Here is a 26,050-nt window from a genome sequence, read left to right as displayed (position 1 = left end):
CTCCTTCCCTTTCGACCTCTGCCGTGCGCCAAACAATTGATTTTCACATCATATGGGGTATCAGCGTACTCAGGAGAAAATGCACAATAAATTGTAGGGTGCACTTTCTCTTTTCTCCCTTGTGAAAATGAAAATTTTATGGCTAAAGTAACATTTTTGTGTTAAAAAGTAAAATTTTCATTTTTTCCTTCCACATTGCTTTGGTTGCTGTGAAGCACTTAAAGGGTTAATAAACTTCTTGGATGTGGTTTTGAGCAGTGTGAGGGGTGCAATTTTTAGAATGGGGTCACTTTTGGGTATTTTCTGTCGCCTAGGCCTCTCAAAGTCACCTCAAATGTGATGTGGTACCTAAAAAAAATTCTTTTGTAAATTTTGTTGGAAAAATGAGAAATTCCTGATGAACTCTGACCCCTTCTAACTTTTTAGCGATAAAAAAATTTGTTTCGAAAATTGCGCTGATGTAAAGTAGACATGTGGGAAATGTTATTTAGTAACTATTTTGTGTGACATATCTCTCAGATTTATGGGCATACATTTTCAAAGTTTGAAAATTGCAAAACTTTCAAAATTTTCGCAAAATTTCCTAAATTTTCATAAGTAAACGCAAAAAATATCGGCCTAAATTTACCACTGACATGAAGTACAATATGTCACGAAAAAACAATCTCAGAATCGCCAGGATCCGTTGAAGCGTTCCAGAGTTATAACCTGTCAAAGTGACACTGGTCAGAATTGCAAAAAATGGCAAGGTCATTAGTAGAGTTGAGCGCGGTTCGTGGTTCGTGGTTCTCCAGTTCGCGGCTCGAGTGATTTTGGGGCATGTTCTAGATCGAACTAGAACTCGAGCTTTTTGCAAAAGCTCGATAGTTCTAGAAACGTTCGAGAACGGTTCTAGCAGCCAAAAAACAGCTAAATCCTAGCTTGGTTTCTGCTGTAATAGTGTAAGTCACTCTGTGAATCAAACTATTATCACATTTCAGTGTATAGTGTGCGTGAACAGCGCCTTCAGATCACTGCTGTTTTATAATGGCGATCGCCATTTTTTTTTTTTTTTTTCTTGTCTTCCTTCCCTAAGCGCGCGCGTCTTGTGGGGCGGGCCAGCATGTCAGCCAATCACAGACACACACACACCTAAGTGGACTTTGAGCCAGAGAAGCAACGGCATGTGTGATAGGATCTGCATGTCACATGTCCCTGCATTATAAAACCGGACATTTTCTTCACGAACGCCATTATCTGCCTTCTGCGTCTTTGGTGTCAGACATCAGTGTCGCAGCTCCGTCCTCCTGAGTCCTATAGCCGATACAGCTGTATGCGCTGCATACACAGCGTTAGACAGCTTAGGGAGAGCACATTCTAGCAGTCCTTTTAAGGGCTCAAAGCGGCAGGGTCAGAGAGCCATAAGTGACAGGTCCTGCAAACAGCAACAGCGTCTGTGTAGCCAAGGTCAGGGATTTCCTCCCTGCATTTCACCATTAGGAGGGAATAGAAAGGCAGGCTTCCATTCCTCTACCCAGAGCACCACAATCCTGCCACTGTACCCTCTTGTCCTCTGCACACTCCAACTCATTCTAAGTAAGCCATTATACTAGCAAACATTCAGTGTACCTAGTGGCATCCTATACGTGGCTATTGGACTTTGCTATAGTCCCACTAGTGCAAAGACATTTGCAGAGCACGTCTGCCTGCATTGCACACTACAACTTTTTTAAACTAAGCAATTTTACTAGCAAACACTCAGTGTACCTAGTGGCATCCTATACGTGGCTATTGGACTTTGCTATAGTCCCACTAGTGCAAAGACATTAGCAGAGCACATCTGCCTGCATTGCACACTCCAAGTTTTTTAAACTAAGCAATTTTACTAGCAAACACTCAGTGTACCTAGTGGCATCCTATACGTGGCTATTGGACTTTGCTATAGTCCCACTAGTGCAAAGACATTTGCAGAGCACGTCTGCCTGCATTGCACACTACAACTTTTTTAAACTAAGCAATTTTACTAGCAAACACTCAGTGTACCTAGTGGCATCCTATACGTGGCTATTGGACTTTGCTATAGTCCCACTAGTGCCAAGACATTTGCAGAGCGCATCTGCCTGCGTTGCACACTCCAACTAATTATAACTAAGCCATTATACTTGCACACACTAAGTGTTTTTTAGTGGCATCCTATACGTGGCTATTGGACTTTGCTATAGTCCTACTAGTGCCAAGACATTTGCAGAGCGCATCTGCCTGCGTTGCACACTCCAACTAATTATAACTAAGCCATTATACTAGCACACACTCAGTGAACCTAGTGGCATCCTATACGTGGATATTGGACTTTGCTATAGTCCCACTAGTGCCAAGACATTTGCAGCACGTCTGCCTGCGTTGCACACTCCAACTAATTATAACTAAGCCATTATACTAGCACACACTCAGTGTACCTAGTGGCATCCTATACGTGGCTATTGGACTTTGCTATAGTCCCACTAGTGCCAAGACATTTGCAGCACGTCTGCCTGCGTTGCACACTCCAACTAATTATAACTCAGCCATTATACTAGCACACACTCAGTGTACCTAGTGGCATCCTATACGTGGCTATTGGACTTTGCTATAGTCCCACTAGTGCCAAGACATTTGCAGCACGTCTGCCTGCGTTGCACACTCCAACTAATTATAACTAAGCCATTATACTAGCACACACTCAGTGTACCTAGTGGCATCCTATACGTGGCTATTGGACTTTGCTATAGTCCCACTAGTGCCAAGACATTTGCAGCACGTCTGCCTGCGTTGCACACTCCAACTAATTATAACTAAGCCATTATACTAGCACACACTCAGTGTACCTAGTGGCATCCTATACGTGGCTATTGGACTTTGCTATAGTCCCACTAGTGCCAAGACATTTGCAGCACGTCTGCCTGCGTTGCACACTCCAACTAATTATAACTAAGCCATTATACTAGCACACACTCAGTGTACCTAGTGGCATCCTATACGTGGCTATTGGACTTTGCTATAGTCCCACTAGTGCAAAGACATTTGCAGAGCACGTCTGCCTGCATTGCACACTACAACTTTTTTAAACTAAGCAATTTTACTAGCAAACACTCAGTGTACCTAGTGGCATCCTATACGTGGCTATTGGACTTTGCTATAGTCCCACTAGTGCCAAGACATTTGCAGAGCGCATCTGCCTGCGTTGCACACTCCAACGAATTATAACTAAGCCATTATACTAGCACACACTCAGTGTACCTAGTGGCATCCTATACGTGGCTATTGGACTTTGCTATAGTCCCACTAGTGCAAAGACATTAGCAGAGCACATCTGCCTGCATTGCACACTCCAAGTTTTTTAAACTAAGCAATTTTACTAGCAAACACTCAGTGTACCTAGTGGCATCCTATACGTGGCTATTGGACTTTGCTATAGTCCCACTAGTGCAAAGACATTTGCAGAGCACGTCTGCCTGCATTGCACACTACAACTTTTTTAAACTAAGCAATTTTACTAGCAAACACTCAGTGTACCTAGTGGCATCCTATACGTGGCTATTGGACTTTGCTATAGTCCCACTAGTGCCAAGACATTTGCAGAGCGCATCTGCCTGCGTTGCACACTCCAACTAATTATAACTAAGCCATTATACTTGCACACACTAAGTGTTTTTTAGTGGCATCCTATACGTGGCTATTGGACTTTGCTATAGTCCTACTAGTGCCAAGACATTTGCAGAGCGCATCTGCCTGCGTTGCACACTCCAACTAATTATAACTAAGCCATTATACTAGCACACACTCAGTGTACCTAGTGGCATCCTATACGTGGATATTGGACTTTGCTATAGTCCCACTAGTGCCAAGACATTTGCAGCACGTCTGCCTGCGTTGCACACTCCAACTAATTATAACTAAGCCATTATACTAGCACACACTCAGTGTACCTAGTGGCATCCTATACGTGGCTATTGGACTTTGCTATAGTCCCACTAGTGCCAAGACATTTGCAGCACGTCTGCCTGCGTTGCACACTCCAACTAATTATAACTAAGCCATTATACTAGCACACACTCAGTGTACCTAGTGGCATCCTATACGTGGCTATTGGACTTTGCTATAGTCCCACTAGTGCCAAGACATTTGCAGCACGTCTGCCTGCGTTGCACACTCCAACTAATTATAACTAAGCCATTATACTAGCACACACTCAGTGTACCTAGTGGCATCCTATACGTGGCTATTGGACTTTGCTATAGTCCCACTAGTGCCAAGACATTTGCAGCACGTCTGCCTGCGTTGCACACTCCAACTAATTATAACTAAGCCATTATACTAGCACACACTCAGTGTACCTAGTGGCATCCTATACGTGGCTATTGGACTTTGCTATAGTCCCACTAGTGCCAAGACATTTGCAGCACGTCTGCCTGCGTTGCACACTCCAACTAATTATAACTAAGCCATTATACTAGCACACACTCAGTGTACCTAGTGGCATCCTATACGTGGCTATTGGACTTTGCTATAGTCCCACTAGTGCCAAGACATTTGCAGCACGTCTGCCTGCGTTGCACACTCCAACTAATTATAACTAAGCCATTATACTAGCACACACTCAGTGTACCTAGTGGCATCCTATACGTGGCTATTGGACTTTGCTATAGTCCCACTAGTGCCAAGACATTTGCAGCACGTCTGCCTGCGTTGCACACTCCAACTAATTATAACTAAGCCATTATACTAGCACACACTCAGTGTACCTAGTGGCATCCTATACGTGGCTATTGGACTTTGCTATAGTCCCACTAGTGCCAAGACATTTGCAGCACGTCTGCCTGCGTTGCACACTCCAACTAATTATAACTAAGTCATTATACTAGCACACACTCAGTGTACCTAGTGGCATCCTATACGTGGCTATTGGACTTTGCTATAGTCCCACTAGTGCAAAGACATTTGCAGAGCACGTCTGCCTGCATTGCACACTACAACTTTTTTAAACTAAGCAATTTTACTAGCAAACACTCAGTGTACCTAGTGGCATCCTATACGTGGCTATTGGACTTTGCTATAGTCCCACTAGTGCCAAGACATTTGCAGAGCGCATCTGCCTGCGTTGCACACTCCAACGAATTATAACTAAGCCATTATACTAGCACACACTCAGTGTACCTAGTGGCATCCTATACGTGGCTATTGGACTTTGCTATAGTCCCACTAGTGCAAAGACATTAGCAGAGCACATCTGCCTGCATTGCACACTCCAAGTTTTTTAAACTAAGCAATTTTACTAGCAAACACTCAGTGTACCTAGTGGCATCCTATACGTGGCTATTGGACTTTGCTATAGTCCCACTAGTGCAAAGACATTTGCAGAGCACGTCTGCCTGCATTGCACACTACAACTTTTTTAAACTAAGCAATTTTACTAGCAAACACTCAGTGTACCTAGTGGCATCCTATACGTGGCTATTGGACTTTGCTATAGTCCCACTAGTGCCAAGACATTTGCAGAGCGCATCTGCCTGCGTTGCACACTCCAACTAATTATAACTAAGCCATTATACTTGCACACACTAAGTGTTTTTTAGTGGCATCCTATACGTGGCTATTGGACTTTGCTATAGTCCTACTAGTGCCAAGACATTTGCAGAGCGCATCTGCCTGCGTTGCACACTCCAACTAATTATAACTAAGCCATTATACTAGCACACACTCAGTGAACCTAGTGGCATCCTATACGTGGATATTGGACTTTGCTATAGTCCCACTAGTGCCAAGACATTTGCAGCACGTCTGCCTGCGTTGCACACTCCAACTAATTATAACTAAGCCATTATACTAGCACACACTCAGTGTACCTAGTGGCATCCTATACGTGGCTATTGGACTTTGCTATAGTCCCACTAGTGCCAAGACATTTGCAGCACGTCTGCCTGCGTTGCACACTCCAACTAATTATAACTAAGCCATTATACTAGCACACACTCAGTGTACCTAGTGGCATCCTATACGTGGCTATTGGACTTTGCTATAGTCCCACTAGTGCCAAGACATTTGCAGCACGTCTGCCTGCGTTGCACACTCCAACTAATTATAACTAAGCCATTATACTAGCACACACTCAGTGTACCTAGTGGCATCCTATACGTGGCTATTGGACTTTGCTATAGTCCCACTAGTGCCAAGACATTTGCAGCACGTCTGCCTGCGTTGCACACTCCAACTAATTATAACTAAGCCATTATACTAGCACACACTCAGTGTACCTAGTGGCATCCTATACGTGGCTATTGGACTTTGCTATAGTCCCACTAGTGCCAAGACATTTGCAGCACGTCTGCCTGCGTTGCACACTCCAACTAATTATAACTAAGCCATTATACTAGCACACACTCAGTGTACCTAGTGGCATCCTATACGTGGCTATTGGACTTTGCTATAGTCCCACTAGTGCCAAGACATTTGCAGCACGTCTGCCTGCGTTGCACACTCCAACTAATTATAACTAAGCCATTATACTAGCACACACTCAGTGTACCTAGTGGCATCCTATACGTGGCTATTGGACTTTGCTATAGTCCCACTAGTGCCAAGACATTTGCAGCACGTCTGCCTGCGTTGCACACTCCAACTAATTATAACTAAGCCATTATACTAGCACACACTCAGTGTACCTAGTGGCATCCTATACGTGGCTATTGGACTTTGCTATAGTCCCACTAGTGCCAAGACATTTGCAGCACGTCTGCCTGCGTTGCACACTCCAACTAATTATAACTAAGCCATTATACTAGCACACACTCAGTGTACCTAGTGGCATCCTATACGTGGCTATTGGACTTTGCTATAGTCCCACTAGTGCCAAGACATTTGCAGCACGTCTGCCTGCGTTGCACACTCCAACTAATTATAACTAAGCCATTATACTAGCACACACTCAGTGTACCTAGTGGCATCCTATACGTGGCTATTGGACTTTGCTATAGTCCTACTAGTGCCAAGACATTTGCAGAGCGCATCTGCCTGCGTTGCACACTCCAACTAATTATAACTAAGCCATTATACTAGCACACACTCAGTGAACCTAGTGGCATCCTATACGTGGCTATTGGACTTTGCTATAGTCCCACTAGTGCCAAGACATTTGCAGCACGTCTGCCTGCGTTGCACACTCCAACGAATTATAACTAAGTTACATTGTCAGGGATATTTATTCTTTATTATTCTGCTGTTAATAAAGCTAGACCACCACTGCAATCTTCACCACCTCTCAATTTTTACTACCACATTTTCAGTCCACAATCTTGTCGCAATCAACATGAGTGGCAAAATGACAGATGCTGGTGGAAAGGGGAAGAGGCGTGGTGGAAAAGGCAAAAAAGGTTTTGTCAGTGGGGAAGGTGCCAAAGCTCCATTATCATCTGCTGAAGATAGACCATCTACTAGCAAAAGTAAGATGTCTACTACTTATTGTGGACAATCCGATGTGCTCCCTTTTTTACGGACACGAACAAGAGGAACAAAGGTAGATGATGGGCAAAAAAGGAAAATGCTTGAATGGATCTCAAGTGGTCCAACAAGTGCCCTCTCAGCCACTTCAAGTACCGCATCCAAAAAACACCATTCCTCTGAGTTGTCATCCCAATCACACTTGATTTCTCCCAGCTCTGAAGTCTCCATCAGCCCTGCACAGTATGGTGGAACTGAGATGGCTGAGTCTGCAGAGCTGTTCAGTCACACTATAGCCTGGGAATCAGAGGTCTGCTCCCAAGCTACAGTGAGTACAGAACAGGAAATGGTCTGCAGTGATGCCCAGAACCTTTGTGACTCAGATTCAGGCCGTGAGGACCAAGTTTCTGAGCATAATGTTGACCCTTTGTCACAAACTGTAACACCTGTGGTTATAGACAATGAGGAACATACTGATGAAGATGAGACGCAGATACCCGATTGGGATGACAACTTAAATATTCGGTCAGGGCAAGAAGAGGCTCGGTCTGAGGGGGAGGGGAGTGCGAACACAACAATTGATGATGACGTTCTAGATCCCACCTACTGTCAACCCCCAGTCAGGCACTCGAGGAGGTCAACAGAGGCGGTGGAGGAGGATGCAACCGACGACGAAGTTACCTTGCGCCTTCCTGGACAGAGTCGGAGCACTGGTAGCACGTCTACAACTGCATCCTCAGCCACCACTCTGCCTATGAGCATTATTCGGGGTGGATCAACAGGTCGCATGGCCTCTAAGCCTTGCCTAGCCTGGGCCTTTTTTCACATCGAAAAAGATTGCCCAACTCATGTGATATGTAACATTTGTCATGATTCTGTTAGTAGAGGTCAAAACCTCAGCAGTTTGACAACTTCTTCCATGAATCGTCACATGAATAAATATCATAAGTCCCGGTGGGAAGCTCACCGTGCTGCAATGCCGGCTAGCGGAGCGAACCATCCACCGCCCGCCCCTTCCAGTGCATCCGCGCGCTCTTCATCTTCTAGGACTGTGGGGACAGCTGTCACACCTGTTTTTCCACGCAAAACTTCCACCACTGTAACCGCAACAGGCAGTTTGCTTGTAAGGTCGTCAGTTGGTTTGGAAGGGGAAACAAGTGAGTGTGTACAGCTCTCTCAGACATCGATAGCACCAACGTTGGATGAAGGCAACATCATGTCTCCGCCTGCACTTTCCTCACAAACCTGCATTTTTCCAGGGACACCCTACTCAACACCGTCTACACACAGCAGCCAGATCTCTGTCCCTCAGATGTGGTCAAATAAAAGGCCACTTCCTCCGACCCATGACAAAGCTAAGAGGTTGACTCTATCCCTCTGTAAGCTGTTGGCTACCGAAATGCTGCCTTTCCGCCTAGTGGACACACAGGATTTTAGAGACCTTATGTCTGTCGCTGTGCCCCAGTACCAGATGCCTAGTCGCCACTACTTCTCTAAGAAAGGTGTGCCCGCGCTACACCAGCATGTCGCACACAACATCACCGCTTCCTTGAGAAACTCTGTGTGTGAACGGGTGCATTTCACCACCGATACTTGGACCAGTAAGCATGGACAGGGACGTTACATGTCGCTGACTGGGCACTGGGTAACTATGGTGATAGATGGTGAAGGGTCTGCTGCACAAGTCTTGCCGTCCCCACGACTTGTGTGTCAATCCTCTGTCTGTCCAAGTTCCGCCACAGCTTCTGCATCCTCCACCTCATCTGGGTCCTCCACCTCCGCCCCAAGCCTGCCTGGTCAGGCCACCAGCGTTCTCACTGCGCAGAAGGAATCACGCACGCCTCATTACTATGCTGGCAGCCGAGCGCAACGGCATCAGGCGGTCTTTAGCTTGACATGTCTTGGTAATAAGAGTCACACAGCTGAGGAGTTGTGGTCAGCTCTGCGGTCCGAGTTTAATAAATGGTTGTCTCCACTCAACCTGCAGCCTGGTAAGGCCGTGTGCGACAATGCTGCAAACCTGGGTGCGGCCCTTCGCCTGGGCAAGGTGACACACGTACCTTGTATGGCTCACGTGTTGAACCTTGTCGTGCAGCAATTTTTAACACACTATCCCGGCCTAGATGGCCTTCTGAACAGGGCACGAAAACTGTCTGCTCACTTCCGGCGTTCAAGCGCCGCAGCTGAGCGACTTGCATCGCTACAGAAGTCTTTCGGCCTGCCGGTTCATCGCCTGAAATGCGATGTGGCGACACGCTGGAATTCAACTCTCCACATGTTACAGCGACTGTGGCAGCACCGCAGAGCCCTGGTGCAATACGTCATGACGTATAGCCTGGGCCAACGAGATGCAGAGGTGGGGCAGATCACCCTGATGGAGTGGTCTCAGATCAAGGACCTATGCACCCTTCTGCACAGTTTCGACATGGCGACGAATATGTTTAGCTCTGACAATGCCATTATCAGCATGACGATTCCAGTCATTTACATGCTGGAGCACACGCTAAACACTATTCGGAGTCAGGGGGTGGGACAACATGAAGGGGAGGAACTACAGGAGGATTCATATGTGCAAGGGACAACAACATCACCAAGGTCCAGACGTTCATCATCACCAACGCAGCAGGCATGGGACCATGGGGAACAGGGATCGACAAGGGCGCATAGTAGCAGGCGAAATGTTGAGCAAGGTGCAGGAGAACATGAAGAAATGGAGGACGAACTGTCCATGGACATGGAAGACTCAGCGGATGAGGGAGACCTTGGTCAAATTTCAGTTGAAAGAGGTTGGGGGGAGATGTCAGAGGAAGAAAGAACGGGTAGCACCTCTATGCCACAAACACAGCGTGGACTTGGTCCGCATGGCTGCGCAAGACACATGAGTGCCTTTTTGTTGCACTACCTCCAACATGACAGTCGTATTGTCAAAATTAGAAGTGATGATGACTACTGGATTGCCACACTATTAGATCCCCGGTACAAGTCCAAATTTTGTGACATAATTCCAGCCATAGAAAGGGACGCACGTATGCAGGAGTATCAGCAGAAGCTGTTACTCAATCTTAGCTCGGCTTTTCCACCAAACAACCGTGCAGGTGCAGGGAGGGAATCTCCCAGTTGTAACTTGACAAACATGGGACGGTCTCGTCATCTTCACCAGTCTACCCGTACCAGTAGGACCGTATCTGGTGCCGGTAACAGCAATTTTATGGAATCTTTTCATAATTTTTTTAGACCCTCTTTTGCAAGGCCACCAGAGACAACAAGTCTGACACATACTCAACGGCTGGAGAGGATGATACAGGAGTATCTCCAAATGAACATCGATGCCATGACTGTGCAACTGGAGCCTTGCTCCTTTTGGGCTTCAAACATAGAAAAATGGCCAGAGCTCTCCAGTTACGCCTTGGAGATTTTGTCGTGTCCAGCTGCCAGCGTTGTCTCTGAACGTGTATTCAGTGCTGCTGGGTGTGTGCTGACAGATAAGCGCACGCGTCTGTCCAGTGACAATGTGGACAGACTGACGTTCATCAAAATGAACAAGTCATGGATCCAGAAGGAATTTACTACCCCTGTGTCATCCTGGGGAGAGTAAATGCTTGTGGATTTGGAATGTGCTTGATGCAAATCAAAACATCCTGTTTGCAACTAGGGCCCAAGTGCTGCCACTGATGGGGTGGGTGTCTGTGTGGCCCAATTTTTGGAAAAAAGGGAGACTCCGCTTGGAGTAACCCTTGCTTACATTGTTTTTAAAAGAAGCCAAGATGAACAAGTCATGGGTCAGCAAAGACTTTGCTACCTACCCCGGTGTCATCCTGGGGACGGTTAATTATGGGGTATTTTTGAATGTGATTGATGCAAATGTAGCTGTGAAGTGTACAACTAGGGCCCAAGTGCTGCCACTGATGGGGTGGGTGTCTGTGTGGCCCAATTTTTGGAAAAAAAGGGAGACTCCGCTTGGAGTAACCCTTGCTTGATGTGTTTTTAAAAGAAGCCAAGATGAACAGAGCTGGGATCAGGAAAGACTTTGCTACCTACCCCGGTGTCATCCTGGGGACGGATAAGAATGGCGTATTTTTGAATGTGCTTGATGCAAATCAAAACATCCTGTTTGCAACTAGGGCCCAAGTGCTGCCACTGATGGGGTGGGTGTCTGTGTGGCCCAATTTTTGGAAAAAAAGGGAGACTCCGCTTGGAGTAACCCTTGCTTGATGTGTTTTTAAAAGAAGCCAAGATGAACAGAGCTGGGATCAGGAAAGACTTTGCTACCTACCCCGGTGTCATCCTGGGGACGGATAAGAATGGCGTATTTTTGAATGTGCTTGATGCAAATCAAAACATCCTGTTTGCAACTAGGGCCCAAGTGCTGCCACTGATGGGGTGGGTGTCTGTGTGGCCCAATTTTTGGAAAAAAAGGGAGACTCCGCTTGGAGTAACCCTTGCTTGATGTGTTTTTAAAAGAAGCCAAGATGAACAGAGCTGGGATCAGCAAAGACTTTGCTACCTACCCCGGTGTCATCCTGGGGACGGATAAGAATGGCGTATTTTTGAATGTGCTTGATGCAAATCAAAACATCCTGTTTGCAACTAGGGCCCAAGTGCTGCCACTGATGGGGTGGGTGTCTGTGTGGCCCAATTTTTGGAAAAAAAGGGAGACTCCGCTTGGAGTAACCCTTGCTTGATGTGTTTTTAAAAGAAGCCAAGATGAACAGAGCTGGGATCAGCAAAGACTTTGCTACCTACCCCGGTGTCATCCTGGGGACGGATAAGAATGGCGTATTTTTGAATGTGCTTGATGCAAATCAAAACATCCTGTTTGCAACTAGGGCCCAAGTGCTGCCACTGATGGGGTGGGTGTCTGTGTGGCCCAATTTTTGGAAAAAAGGGAGACTCCGCTTGGAGTAACCCTTGCTTGATGTGTTTTTAAAAGAAGCCAAGATGAACAGAGCTGGGATCAGGAAATACTTTGCTACCTACCCCGGTGTCATCCTGGGGACGGATAAGAATGGCGTATTTTTGAATGTGCTTGATGCAAATCAAAACATCCTGTTTGCAACTAGGGCCCAAGTGCTGCCACTGATGGGGTGGGTGTCTGTGTGGCCCAATTTTTGGAAAAAAAGGGAGACTCCGCTTGGAGTAACCCTTGCTTGATGTGTTTTTAAAAGAAGCCAAGATGAACAGAGCTGGGATCAGCAAAGACTTTGCTACCTACCCCGGTGTCATCCTGGGGACGGATAAGAATGGCGTATTTTTGAATGTGCTTGATGCAAATCAAAACATCCTGTTTGCAACTAGGGCCCAAGTGCTGCCACTGATGGGGTGGGTGTCTGTGTGGCCCAATTTTTGGAAAAAAAGGGAGACTCCGCTTGGAGTAACCCTTGCTTGATGTGTTTTTAAAAGAAGCCAAGATGAACAGAGCTGGGATCAGCAAAGACTTTGCTACCTACCCCGGTGTCATCCTGGGGACGGATAAGAATGGCGTATTTTTGAATGTGCTTGATGCAAATCAAAACATCCTGTTTGCAACTAGGGCCCAAGTGCTGCCACTGATGGGGTGGGTGTCTGTGTGGCCCAATTTTTGGAAAAAAGGGAGACTCCGCTTGGAGTAACCCTTGCTTGATGTGTTTTTAAAAGAAGCCAAGATGAACAGAGCTGGGATCAGGAAATACTTTGCTACCTACCCCGGTGTCATCCTGGGGACGGATAAGAATGGCGTATTTTTGAATGTGCTTGATGCAAATCAAAACATCCTGTTTGCAACTAGGGCCCAAGTGCTGCCACTGATGGGGTGGGTGTCTGTGTGGCCCAATTTTTGGAAAAAAAGGGAGACTCCGCTTGGAGTAACCCTTGCTTGATGTGTTTTTAAAAGAAGCCAAGATGAACAGAGCTGGGATCAGCAAAGACTTTGCTACCTACCCCGGTGTCATCCTGGGGACGGATAAGAATGGCGTATTTTTGAATGTGCTTGATGCAAATCAAAACATCCTGTTTGCAACTAGGGCCCAAGTGCTGCCACTGATGGGGTGGGTGTCTGTGTGGCCCAATTTTTGGAAAAAAAGGGAGACTCCGCTTGGAGTAACCCTTGCTTACACAGTTTTTAAAAATGATCTAAGATGAACAGAGCTGGGATCAGGAAAGACTTTGCTACCTACCCCGGTGTCATCCTGGGGATGGTTAAGTATGGCGTATTTTTGAATGTGCTTGATGCAAATGTAGCTGTGAAGTGTACAACTGGGGCACAACTGCTGCCACTGAAGGGGTGGGTGTGTGTGTGGCCCAATTTTTGGAAAAAATGGAGACTCCGCTTGGAGTCACCTTGCGGTGTTTTACATGATTTTAGAAGGGCGTGCCATGCCTATATCTGTGTGTCCTCCTCTTTTTCCTTGTCCAGCTGTTTTGTTTTCGCATGAGTATATGTCCTTGTCACTTTCCAATGTGTTTGAGTTGTTTGTCACCTTTAGGACACCTTTGAGGGTGTTTTCTAGGTGTTTTTCTGTGTTTGTGATTGCCTGCCATTGTTTCCTATGCAGTTCGAGTTCGGTTCGTCGAACGTTCGACGAACCGAACTCGAACGGGAGGTCCGTTCGGCGAACCAACCTCGAGCCGAACCGCGACCGGTTCGCTCATCTCTAGTCATTAGGGTGTTTTAGTGGCCGGGGTGAAGGGGTTAAACAGGTTGAAGTCGGTCGAAATTTTTGATTTGGTTATATCAGATCATGCCCCAGTGGGTATGGAACTGACGGACAGGGTGGTCAGGGGAACAGACTTTATATGGAGGTTTCCAGCCTTCCTGACAAAGGACGAGGGATTCAATGACAAATTGCGCTGCTGGTGGGATGAGTTTGTATCTGACAACAGATAACACATACCGTATATGCCGGCGTATAAGACGACTGGGCGTATAAGACGACCCCCAACTTCTGCCCTAAAAATATAGAATTTGGGATATACTCACTGTATAAGACTACCCCGCTCCCAAATGAAAAAAAGTCTGCTTTGATTGCAACATGTTAATTTTAATTCCGCGAGAGCCGTACAATATGTTTTTAAAGGGCCATTGACAGATCAATCGCTCCAATGTTCACTTAGTACAGCAAGGAATGCTCCTCCCTGCTGTATAAAGCCACAACTGGACTGAAACAATGGTACTACACTCTGCTACAAACAGACACACACAACTCTGCTACAAACAGACAAACACACACAACTCTGCTACAAACAGACAAACACACACAACTCTGCTACAAACAGACAAACACACACAACTCTGCTACATGCAGACAAACACACACAACTCTGCTACATACAGACAAACACATACAACTCTGCTACATACAGACAAACACATACAACTCTGCTACATACAGACAAACACATACAACTCTGCTACATACAGACAAACACATACAGCTCTGCTACATACAGACAAATACACACAACTCTGCTACATACAGACAAACACATACAACTCTGCTACATACAGACAAACACATACAACTCTGCTACATACAGACAAACACATACAACTCTGCTACATACAGACAAACACATACAACTCTGCTACATACAGACAAACACGTACAACTCTGCTACATACAGACAAACACGTACAACTCTGCTACATACAGACAAACACATACAACTCTGCTACATACAGACAAATACACACAACTCTGCTGCTCTGTGGGGCCTGCACCCGCGGCTCGGCGGGTACAGCACCCGCGGCATCGGCGGGGGGGGGGGGGATTGGCAGGGCATACATCTGGGGGGTTAGAAGCAGCTCACTGGGGCCCATAATGGGCACAAGTCCCCCTGTGTTAGATATCTCCCCCATAGTGCTGCCCATGGCCCCTATAGATCGCACAAGTCCCCCTGTGTCAGATATGGCCCCTAGGCTGCTGCCCAAAGTAAAATAAAACCCTCTTTCCTTATCTCCTGTCTGCTCCGTGCTTCTGTTCTTCCACTTCCTGGTTGTCAGTGCGGTCATGTGATCGGCACAGCAGCCTGAGATCTCTGCCTGCCTGATCACAGTGGAAGCAGGGACACGGGGAGAAACGCTGCAGGGGTAAGTAAAGCTTTTTTATTTTAGAATGAGCAGCAGCCTGGGGGCCAAATCTAATACATGGGGGACATGTGCGATCACACTGGGACGCAGGCTCATAGAATATGCACCGCTGCCCCAGCCCCTCACTGCGTGCGATTTCAGCACCATTGGAGATGGACAGCGGCTGTGCATATTATATGAGCGGGTGCAGGAGATCAAAGGATGCAGGCCGCAGCGTTCCCCTGTGCTCCAGAGCTGCTTCCACCACCTCCCCTGGACGCTGCAGTGTACATACACACCCCCCCCCCCCCGTATATCCGGCGTATAAGACGACCCCCCACTGTAGCCATTATTTTAAGGGGGTAAAAAGTCGTCTTATACGCCAGTATATACGGTAGATCAAACTGCTCTGTTTTGGAACACGGCAAAGATGGTGCTGAGAGGCAGAATTTTAATGTACATCTCTTCCCTTAAGAAAATAGTGAAGGAGGGGTATTCTGAATCGAGTGCAAAACTCAGACATGCTTACACAGAGTTACTGCAGAACCCCTCAACTCAAAGCAGAGAACATTGGAAACTGAGCAAACAAGTTTGAGACGTGGATAGACAGGAGGGAACAGGTGTATAGATCTAGGCAAGAGGTCGAATTACTTAGATACGGCAACAAAGCGGGTAAGCTTCTGGCGAAATTGGCAAAGGGACGTTTACAAGTATCACCCATAGTCAGAATAAAAGATGGACAAGGAAAGGTAACCTCTGATCCCAAAAAAATAAATTCCACTCTACAAAACTTTTATAAAGATCTATACAAACTCTCACACACAAATATGACAAAGGGTAGAGCTGAGTTTAGGTTTAGGGAGAGATAAGCTCCAAAACTTATCTCTCCCTAAACTCACGCAAGAGCAACAGGATGTAATTAATGCAGACATAACTGAAGAAGAGGTGAAGCAAACTATAAGTCATCTTCAAAATGGAAAGGCACCTGGTCGTGATGGGTATAGTGGGGAATTTTACAAACTACTCAAGGAACAGGTTTCACTGGTATTGACTACTTACTACAACAACATTTTGACAACAGGAGATATTCCAGGTAGATCCAAGGAGACGTATATCAAAGTAATTCCAAAGACCCCTTGGAGGCTGGTTCCTATAGACCTATTTCACTTATTGACTTAGACCAAAAGATTATATCCAAAATAATGTCTGACCGCTTAGCAATGGTGCTTCCCCAACTGATGAAGCCAGCTCAGGTGGGATTTGTTAAGGGAAGAGCTGCAGTTAAAAACCTAAGAAAAGTCTTGACTGTGCTGGACGAGGTAGGATGACAGCAGCATTTAGGAGACAGATATGTAAATATCGCGTAACAAAGGAAAGGGCTTCCCTTGGTTGCCCGATATTTACCTTGGTTACAGCTTTTACCGCAGGCTGCCAGAAGCTGTCTCCCTGCTCGCTTCAGTTCATCGCTCTCTCGCTGTCACACACAGCGATGTGTGCTTCACAGCGGGAGAGCGACGAGCAAAAAATGAAGCAGGACATTCAGCAACGAGCGGCGACCTCACAGCAGGGGCCAGGTCGTTGCTGGATCTCACACACAGTGACAGCGACGGGACGTCGCTGCTATGTCACAGAAAATGGTGACTTAGCAGCAACGTCGTTGTCGCAGGCGCTGTGTGTGACACCACCTTAACTCTTGATGCAGAGAAAGCATTTGATAACGTTAGTTTGGAGTGGCTGGGGGCGACGTTGGACTCGTTCAATTTAAAAGGCAAATTAAGAACATTTTTGGATGGGGTCTACAATAGTCCTACAGCTAGAGTACACACACCAGGATTCCTCTCTGATTCTTTTCACTTGCACAAGGGGACCAGACAAGGATGTCCAATGTCACCATTGCTGTTTAACCTGGCCATGGAACCCTTTGCTAGATTCATGGAGGAGTCAGATCTATTTGACGGAATCAGAGTAGGCAAAGATAAAGTTAAGATTACTCTATTTGCAGATGACGTCATACATTTTTTGTCAAGACCATTAGAGCAGCTGAGGAGGATCTTTGACTTTATTCAGAAATTTAGTGAGTATTCGGGGTACAGGATTAACATCAACAAAAGTGAACTTCTAGAATTAGGAGACAAAATACCTTAGGAGCAATGGGTCAAGCTAGGTCTGGACCTTCGTGTCTCAAAGTCATACATAACGTATTTGGGGAAAAAGATAGGGAGGAGACCAGATCAACTCTATTCACTTAACTACACCCCCCTTATAGGTAAAATATTGGGGGAACTACAACGGTGGCATCACTTACCAATATCTCTTTTGGGTAGATGTCACCTGGTTAAAATGGTTAGCTTTGCCAGGTTCCTATACCCCTTGCAAACCCTGCCCTTGATTTTAAAACATTAAAACATTTAGACAGAAACAGACTGAAGAAGGCCTTTACACATTTTATTTGGACAGGTAAAAGACCCAGAATTGCACTAGAAAAACTGGTGCTACTGAGAAGTGAAGGCGGAGCTAATTTTCCAAATATACGTGCTTATAATATCGCTTTATTTAGACATGTAGTGGACTGGATACACGACACTAGTTGCTACTCAAACACCCATCTAGAACGACAGTTAGCCGCCCCTTGGGATCTGACCGCTCTTATCCACACTAGACAAGCTAAACTGCCACAGATAGTGAGATCCTCCTTTTTACTAAGGGACACCATAGTATGTTGGAAGGTAGTGAGGAAGGCCTTTCAGCTTCCCTTTCTGGTTTCCAAACATATGCCAATATTTGGTCACCCCGAGTTCCCCCAGGTAGCTGAAATTAAAGGGAACCTGTCACCTACAATATGCGTTCTGACCTATCAGCAGACGCATATGTGCCCTAATTACACCTCCCTACCCATCCCTGTGCTGTAAAATTGTATAATATGAAAGTAATAAAAAACGTTTTATTACCTTCATATTTCGTATGTAAATAGCAGGGAATGTGGTCACAGGGGCGGCGCCTTGCCCTATGGACGTCTGCATATTTCCGTGGTATCACGCCCCTCTAGGTGTGATACCATGGAGCGACAGACCCATCGCTCATTCTATCCTGCGCGCATTGCAGCAGGCTTCTCTTCCGGGTTCTCCTTGTCAGTTTCAGACGCGATGCGCAGTGCGCATCTGAAGCCGGCGATTGAACACCCGGAAACGAAGCCTGCTGCAATGCACACAGGATAGAATGAGCGATGGGGATGTCGCTTTATGGTATCACGCCCACAGGGGCGTGATACCACGGAAATATGCAGACGTCCATAGGGCAAGGCGCCGCCTTTGTGATCACATTCCCTGCTATTTACATACGAAATATGAAGGTAATAAAACGTTTTTTATTACTTTCATATTATACAATTTTACAACACAGGGATTTGTAGGTAGGTGTAATTAGGGCACACATGCGTCTGCTGATAGGTCAGAACGCATATTCTAGGTGACAGGTTCCCTTTAAGAGGGTCATTGATCAGAGCTGTGATCAGTTGCAGACAGCGGGGTCCATTATGTACCGGGATTAAAAACGGTGGATATCTCCACAAGAAATTATGGACCAATTCAAGATACACGGGAAACATTTCATGCAGGTCCTGCAGCTTCATTCTTTTTGTCAGTCCAGACTCAGAAAGTTGGAGAGGGAATCTGTCTCTCATGCCTTAGATCAGAGGTTCCCAACTCCAGACCTCAAGGCACACCAACAGTGCATGTTTTCAGGATTTCTTTAGCATTGCATGGGTGTTGGATTCAGCACCTTTACAGGTGATTAAATTATCACCTGTGCAATACTAAGAAAATCCTGAAAACATGCACTGTTGGTGTGCCTTGAGGACTGGAGTTGGGAACCTCTGCCTTAGATGACAGTATAGGCCCGCGCACCCAAATGGCGAGTATCACCTCATTGTACAGATCCATGAGGCACAAATTTGTTAAATTAAAACAGAGCAAAATGTTCAGAACATGGGAGAGGTGGACAGGAGATGAGGAGATAGCGAAGACAATATTTCAAGGGTGGGAACGGGTGAGAAAATCCATCTTGTGTGAGAGATAGAGGGAGACTTATTTCAAGCTCATTCACACAGCGCTGTATGGCTTTAACATCCCGCCTTCCCATAGCTGCCCTGGCCAGATTACAGCGTGTCCTGAGTGTGGGGTGCCCTTTGAGAATCTGTGGCATGGGGTGTGGGAGTGCACAGAAGTAACAACATATTGGAAGCGAGTAAGGGACCAGATTCAAGCATGTTGGGGAACGAAACTTCCACAAACACCACAGGCTCTGCTCTTCCACCAATTACGCCCCCCCGAATCTGAATCTCAGAGTATGGTAGACAAAGTAAAGATTCCTAGAAACATCCACACATTTTCAGTGGTGGCTCTTCGGGCTTTGTTTAGTGAGTGGCTTAAACCAAACACTCCATCAATGGGAGCAATAATATCTCAAATGAAACATCTATTGGGACTGGAACTGATAGAAGCAGAAAGGAGTAAAGAAAAGTCAGCAGGAAAAGTTTTTCCACTGTGGATAAAATATGAATTGGTTTTCATTATAGTCCCCAGGAAATCCTGAAAATAATTAGCCCTTTCCGCTATACAGAATGGTATTGTCTGGAAGACCTGGGAGGGTCGTTGGGGGTTTTGGGACCATCATAGACACTTAGCATGTACCATATGGAGATGGTAGTCGACACCATAGCAAGAACAATATTGTGGAAGGGTTCACACTCACATTCTTATTCTTTGTTTGTGATACTACATTTTATTTTTTCTTCCTTTGCAAGGTTTACAGTTGCATTGATGAACAAATCAATCACGTGTATGCTGATATTTACTATCTGACCATGAAACCGACTGTTTAATTTTTTTTATGTTTAAAAATTTGAATAAAAAAGATGTTTTAAAAAAAAATCTCACAATACATGGCCCTATTCATTCTTTCATGTAAACGGATCAGTCATCCTGGTCCCTTTGCAGAGAAACAGCGCCAAAGCATTATGTTGCCAGCCCCATGCTTCACAGTAGGTATGGTGTTCTTTGGATGTAACTCAGCATTCTGTCTCCTCCAAACACGATGAGTTGTATTTCTACTAAACAGTTCTACTTTGGTTTCATCAGACCATATGACATTCTCCCAATACTCTTCTGGATATTACAAATGCTCTCTAATAAACTTCAGACGGGCCCGGACATGTACTGGCTTAAACAGTGGAACATGTCACTGCAGGATCTGAGTCCCTGGCGGCGTAGTGTGTTACTGATGGTAGATTTTGTTATGGTGGTCCTAGCTCTATGCAGGTCATTCACTAGGTCCCACCGTGTGGTTCTGGTATTTTTGCTCACCGTTCTTGTAATCATTTTGACCCCACAGGGTAAGACCTTGTGTGGAGCCTCAGATCAAGGGAGATTATCATGGTCTTGTATGTCTTCCATTTTTTTATTATTGCTCCCACAGTTGATTTAATCACACCTAGCTGCTTGCTTATTGCAGATGCAGTCTTCCCAGCTTGGTGCAGGGCTATGATTTTGTGTCTGGTGTCATTTGACAGCTCTTTGGTCTTCACCATAGTGGAGTTTGGAATGATACTGTTTGAGGTTGTGGACAGGTGTCTTTTATACTGATAAGTTCAAACAGGTGCCATTACTACAGGTAATGAGTGGAGGACAGAAGAGCCTCTTAAAGAAGAAATTACAGGTCTGTGAGAGACAGAAATCTTGCAAATTTTTAGATGAATAAATACTTATTTTCCACCATAATTTGCAAAAAATATCTTGCCAAATCAGACAAGGTGATTTTATGGATTTGTTTTCTCATTTTGTCCCTCATAGTTGTTGTCTACCTATGATGTCAATTACACGCCTCTCATCTTTTTAAGTGGGAGAACTTGCACAATTGGTGACTGACTAAATACTTTTTTTACCCACTGTATATATTTATTTATTTTTCATTTAGAAAATTATGTTTGTTATTAATGTTATACATTGACTCTTTGGCAATTATGAATCTAACTGAACTGTTCCCTTTTACAGGTCTTTGGCGCTGATGATGTAGTTTGCACAAGGATATACGTGAGAGCTTGAATCGCAAATTTATTTTGGCTCTCAAAACCTTCCTGTGTCCTTCAGCAACAAAAGGATCATTTTCTTACCACTCATAACCCGTTGTACATATTAAGGTTTTCAATTGTGTTATCATCCACTAGTAAAATCAGATTGCGTTCTTACTAAATGCAGTTATCAATAGATGGTATGAATCTCCAAAGATGTAAAGGTGATCATAGCATTCTGGACTGGTGCTATCTTATTCTGTAGATCCTGCCAAGCACTTCTGCTTTACTACTATGTTTTACCAGGAAACATGACGTAATAGTGATTCCACTTCTACTCAATTCTAGATTAGCTTTAGAGAGAACTGACACTTATAGAAAACCCCATGGTTTGATATATTTTACTTTTATGTGCTATTTTATACTCACTAGGCACTTGAATATCTATAGAGAAACAATTGACCTACACCATACATCACTAATGCACAAGGTAAAAAAAAATAAGCATACATTTCATAATATATAGCACCTTGAAGAAATGGAACAAGGATTAAAACTACAGTACCAGTTTTAAAATATAGCCATTTAAAATGGTGAAAAATGCCTTAATGACGTATGTCTATGTGACCAAACTTAAAGTTGTCAGACAGTATTCAGGAAATGTACCAAGGGATTCACCATGTGAAGCCACAGCATTGCTTCTAACCTGGTGAAGCTGTGGGCTTAGAAGTTCATTCATTATTGGCATGTTTTGTTTTGTTTTTTTTTTTGTTTTTTTAACAATGTCTATGTGCCTGTATCCACAGTGTTTGAATAGATTTGATGACCATTTTTATTAGATACACATATTTTCATATGATTAGATTCTTTTTATATTGATTAGTTAATTTTGATAATACAGTGTTTGCAAGTTGTCTTTGTTGTGTAAAATTCTTGCCTTTGTTCACAAGAAGTAATTCTGAGCCACAATGTAGGCCGCAGAATGAATATACAGGAATCACATATACTACTTATTTTACATTTAGGACCAGCTATGTAAGATTGGTTTCAGCTTGAAATGCTCAGTTCTAGGTTTCCACTCGTGAAAAAAAATGTTTATTATAGTCTATAGAGCATTTAAGTAAAGCTAAGTTCTGACCAGCATTTGGAGTTCCCTCAAAGAAGTTTTCAAAAAATGTAGTAAAGTGGCCCCTTATCACATAGCCCATCCTATGGGCTGCAGTCTGATGAAACACAATGCCTGAGACCTGTGTTTCAACTGACAAGAGCTGTATTCTAAATTCTTCAACCCATTGAGCTGCCAGAGAAGTGTGTAATAGGAGAAGACATATCCTCAGATGACTAAGTACATTGAAAAAAAAAATTGTTTAAAAGAACTCAAGTCCTCAGTGGTTGATACCTTTTAATGGCTAACTGAAAAGATGGTAATAATTGCAAGCTTTAGAGACTACTCAGGTCTCTTCATCAGGCATGGTATAACACAAAATCTGAAGAGTCACATATTTATACACCACAGAACATAGAATGGGGCAGTAAAAATAAAAAAAAAAAAAGTACATTGAAGGATGGAGAAAAAAATCCTTTGTGCTCATTCAGCCATGAGGAAAAGACCCATCTTTTCTAGTGTCACAAATTTCTCCGATAGCAACTTGAGAATGTGTGCTTACAATATAGTTCCTGTCATTGGGACACAGATTTCAGAAGATGTGATTCTTCAGACTACAGCCCATCCTAACACATGACTTGGACGAGCTATAGTTGTATTTATGTGATAGTGCCATTTTATTACATTCTTGGAGAACACCTTTCAATTTACAGAAAAAAAAACTCATGAAGTCAACAAATCCATCGCATGACAAAGAAATGGTGCCAGATGTACACAAAATGGGGTCATTATAATTTCTGTTAGGGCATCTGTCATTATAACAGAAAAAATACTGAAATATGCTGCACTGTTTCCTCCAAATGCATGTGTAAACCTAGCCTAAGATAGATGTGTCTAACTACCAAAAGTGTTTTAGAAAAGTCACATGAAAAATGTAGTTGTTTGTAGCTTCTACACAGCTTGAAGTATCAGGCCCCAAGTATGTAATCATCAAGCTCCTATGACAACCTTTCCACTTCTGTGCCCAGAACAAGTAGTCTTGTCACTGGCACATTTTGTCAACTGGTTGTCAAACTGCTGTGACAGCCAAAGACAGAGATATCTCGAATCCTGGCTGTTAAACTCCTTAGATTCTGTAGTCAATAGTATCCACAGCGTCTAATCGGTTAGACAGAGTCAAGCAGCTCACTTTGTCACACCATTGCCTTCTCCCGCTGATATGATCCACTTAACCATCCATAACAATATTCACATCTCTCATTTGGATAGGCCAGTTTTATGTGAATACTGTACATTTGTGGATATGGTAGTTTGGTTTCAAACAATGTCTGCAAGAGAAAATAGAACTTACCATAAATCAGACATGGAGTGCTTTCATTGAGACAGAGGAGCATGGATTATGTAGATGTCGTCAGTCCTATAACTTCATGCAGTTTTTTAAGTATTAGCAGAGCCATGACAGTCACGATGAATCAGTTTTAAAACAGATCTCAGTAAATCTAAACAGATCCTATCGACTTATAAGTTGTCCTCAAACATCTTTTCTTTTTTTTTTCAAGAATAGTCCTGCAGATTATTTTTTGCAATCAATAACTTCTGTAGGGACATATTTTTAATTTCATGTGTACTAAAGGGCATTTATATAATGCTTTTGGTAAAATAAAATATAGAATTCAAGAGGCAAACACTCAGGTATGTTTATTGTACATATAACAGCATTAGTATTCATCTGTTTTATTAAATAAAGTAATTTCTCCTTTCGCTACATGAAAGTTTAAAGTAAATTTATTTGTAGGTTGCAATTTCTAAAATATCACATTTTGGTATAAATTTACTGAACACATTGCCCTAAATAGAAATAAATATTGACATTTTGAAAAGGTATTGAATTGTTGTGGAAGATGCCATTGGATGTTATCAAAAGGAATGATGCATTTACTTTTCTGTAAAGATTACATTATAGTCTGCTTAACAATAAACATTAAAGAGGACATTTCACCAGTTTGAGCATGAAAATCTGGTCACATCATTGAATAGTGGCTGCAGAGATGAGCAAACCGTAGTTTTTATTTTTTAATTTCTCCTCCCCAGTGTGAAGATATTAGCTCATAATATTTAGGTTATAATTTATATTAAGTTCTAGAGGGTGTTGGAATACAATTTTTTCTGTGGGCGTTTACTTCTTTCCTTGTATGACATTGACCAATCATAAGCAAACTGCAATACACAGGGGAAAAAAGAGAACACTCCCACAATAGCTTAGAACAGGTTTACTCCTCCTGTGTGACACGTCATGACAGAGAGCCCTGTTCTATTCTTTGCAATTACAGGTACCTGGAGTGGAGTAGAAATTACTAATACCTTTCAGCTTTTATCTCACAGCAGTTCATATAGGGGAAGGGGCAGTACATCAGTTTTGGGCTTTGTGTCACTAGAAACAGTTTTCCAGTAGCAGTTCTCCTCTCATTGTGCTGTCAGCTCTACCCCTTGCCCCCACGATGACTACACTGAGATGAAAGCTGCAAGGTGCTCACATTCTCTGCTCTACTCTCAGCATTTTGTAGTTACTCTGCCGTGAGACCTGTGAGGAAAACAGACTGATGTTGCGTGTCTCACACTTTTTTTGGTGGCATGTTCTATTTTTTTTTTTTTTTTGCTGTATATTGCTGCCTGCTTTTAATTGGTGAACATCATGCAGGGGAAGAAGTACATGCAGCAAATGAAAAATCTCATCTCTGGTAAAGCCCTTTGTACTTTACTCAGCCACTAGCCTATCAATTTTAAAATTTAACATGCTCAAACTGGTGAATGTTCCTCTTTAAGGTAGTTTCTCGCGGATTGTCTACATGCTGAGTATAACAAACAGAAGAGACTCTTATTCAGAAACAGTGTTTAAAATAGTCTGCACATGTGAACCTAGGCTGCATTTCATAAGGACACAGTCTGTATTTAATCCATTACTACTGAAGGCGATCACTCCTTCAATGCCCTTACCTTCTGCAATGTTTTCGTATTGTGTACTGTGCCTTTGATCAGTGTCCCATTATGTGTCATCTATTGTTACTTTGTGATTTATTAAAGATATTTCAATAAAAAAGCGTACTATGCTATTTGTCATAACAAAAACAAGTCATCTTGTAGAAATATTTGGTTCAGTTTGCTTGGCTCATAGCTTCACTAGATCACTCACGAAAGGATGATGACTACTTTTGTCACCGAAGAGGGCACTGCTTGCTCAATTAACAAAGAGGGGTATCACTAAAGTGATTGAACCTTAAAGAAACTTTATTTCCTACATCGGTGACCAAAATTGTGGAAACATTTTCTTTTAAAGAGTATTTTTTATCCTGTTTGGCTCATAACACAAGTTTTTTTCATACCACCA

General features: G+C 43.9%; 1 protein-coding gene across 1 annotated transcript in view; it reads left to right on the top strand.

The window, feature by feature from the left end:
• CRABP1 (cellular retinoic acid binding protein 1) overlaps nucleotides 1–25,762 on the top strand; it is a 107,255-nt gene extending 81,493 nt beyond the window's left edge. Inside the window, exon 4 of the mRNA XM_075345497.1 lies at nucleotides 21,544–25,762. Within this exon, the coding sequence (XP_075201612.1) occupies nucleotides 21,544–21,594 (51 nt within the window). The 3' untranslated portion in view covers nucleotides 21,595–25,762. The remainder of the gene's footprint in view (nucleotides 1–21,543) is intronic.
• The last annotated feature ends 288 nt before the right edge of the window (nucleotides 25,763–26,050 follow it).

Source organism: Anomaloglossus baeobatrachus, chromosome 4 (genome assembly GCF_048569485.1).
Source record: "Anomaloglossus baeobatrachus isolate aAnoBae1 chromosome 4, aAnoBae1.hap1, whole genome shotgun sequence".
In the NCBI taxonomy this organism is placed as follows: Eukaryota; Metazoa; Chordata; class Amphibia; order Anura; family Aromobatidae; genus Anomaloglossus; species Anomaloglossus baeobatrachus.
Note: the sequence above shows the minus strand (reverse complement) of the source record. Positions and strands in the feature narration are given on the sequence as shown.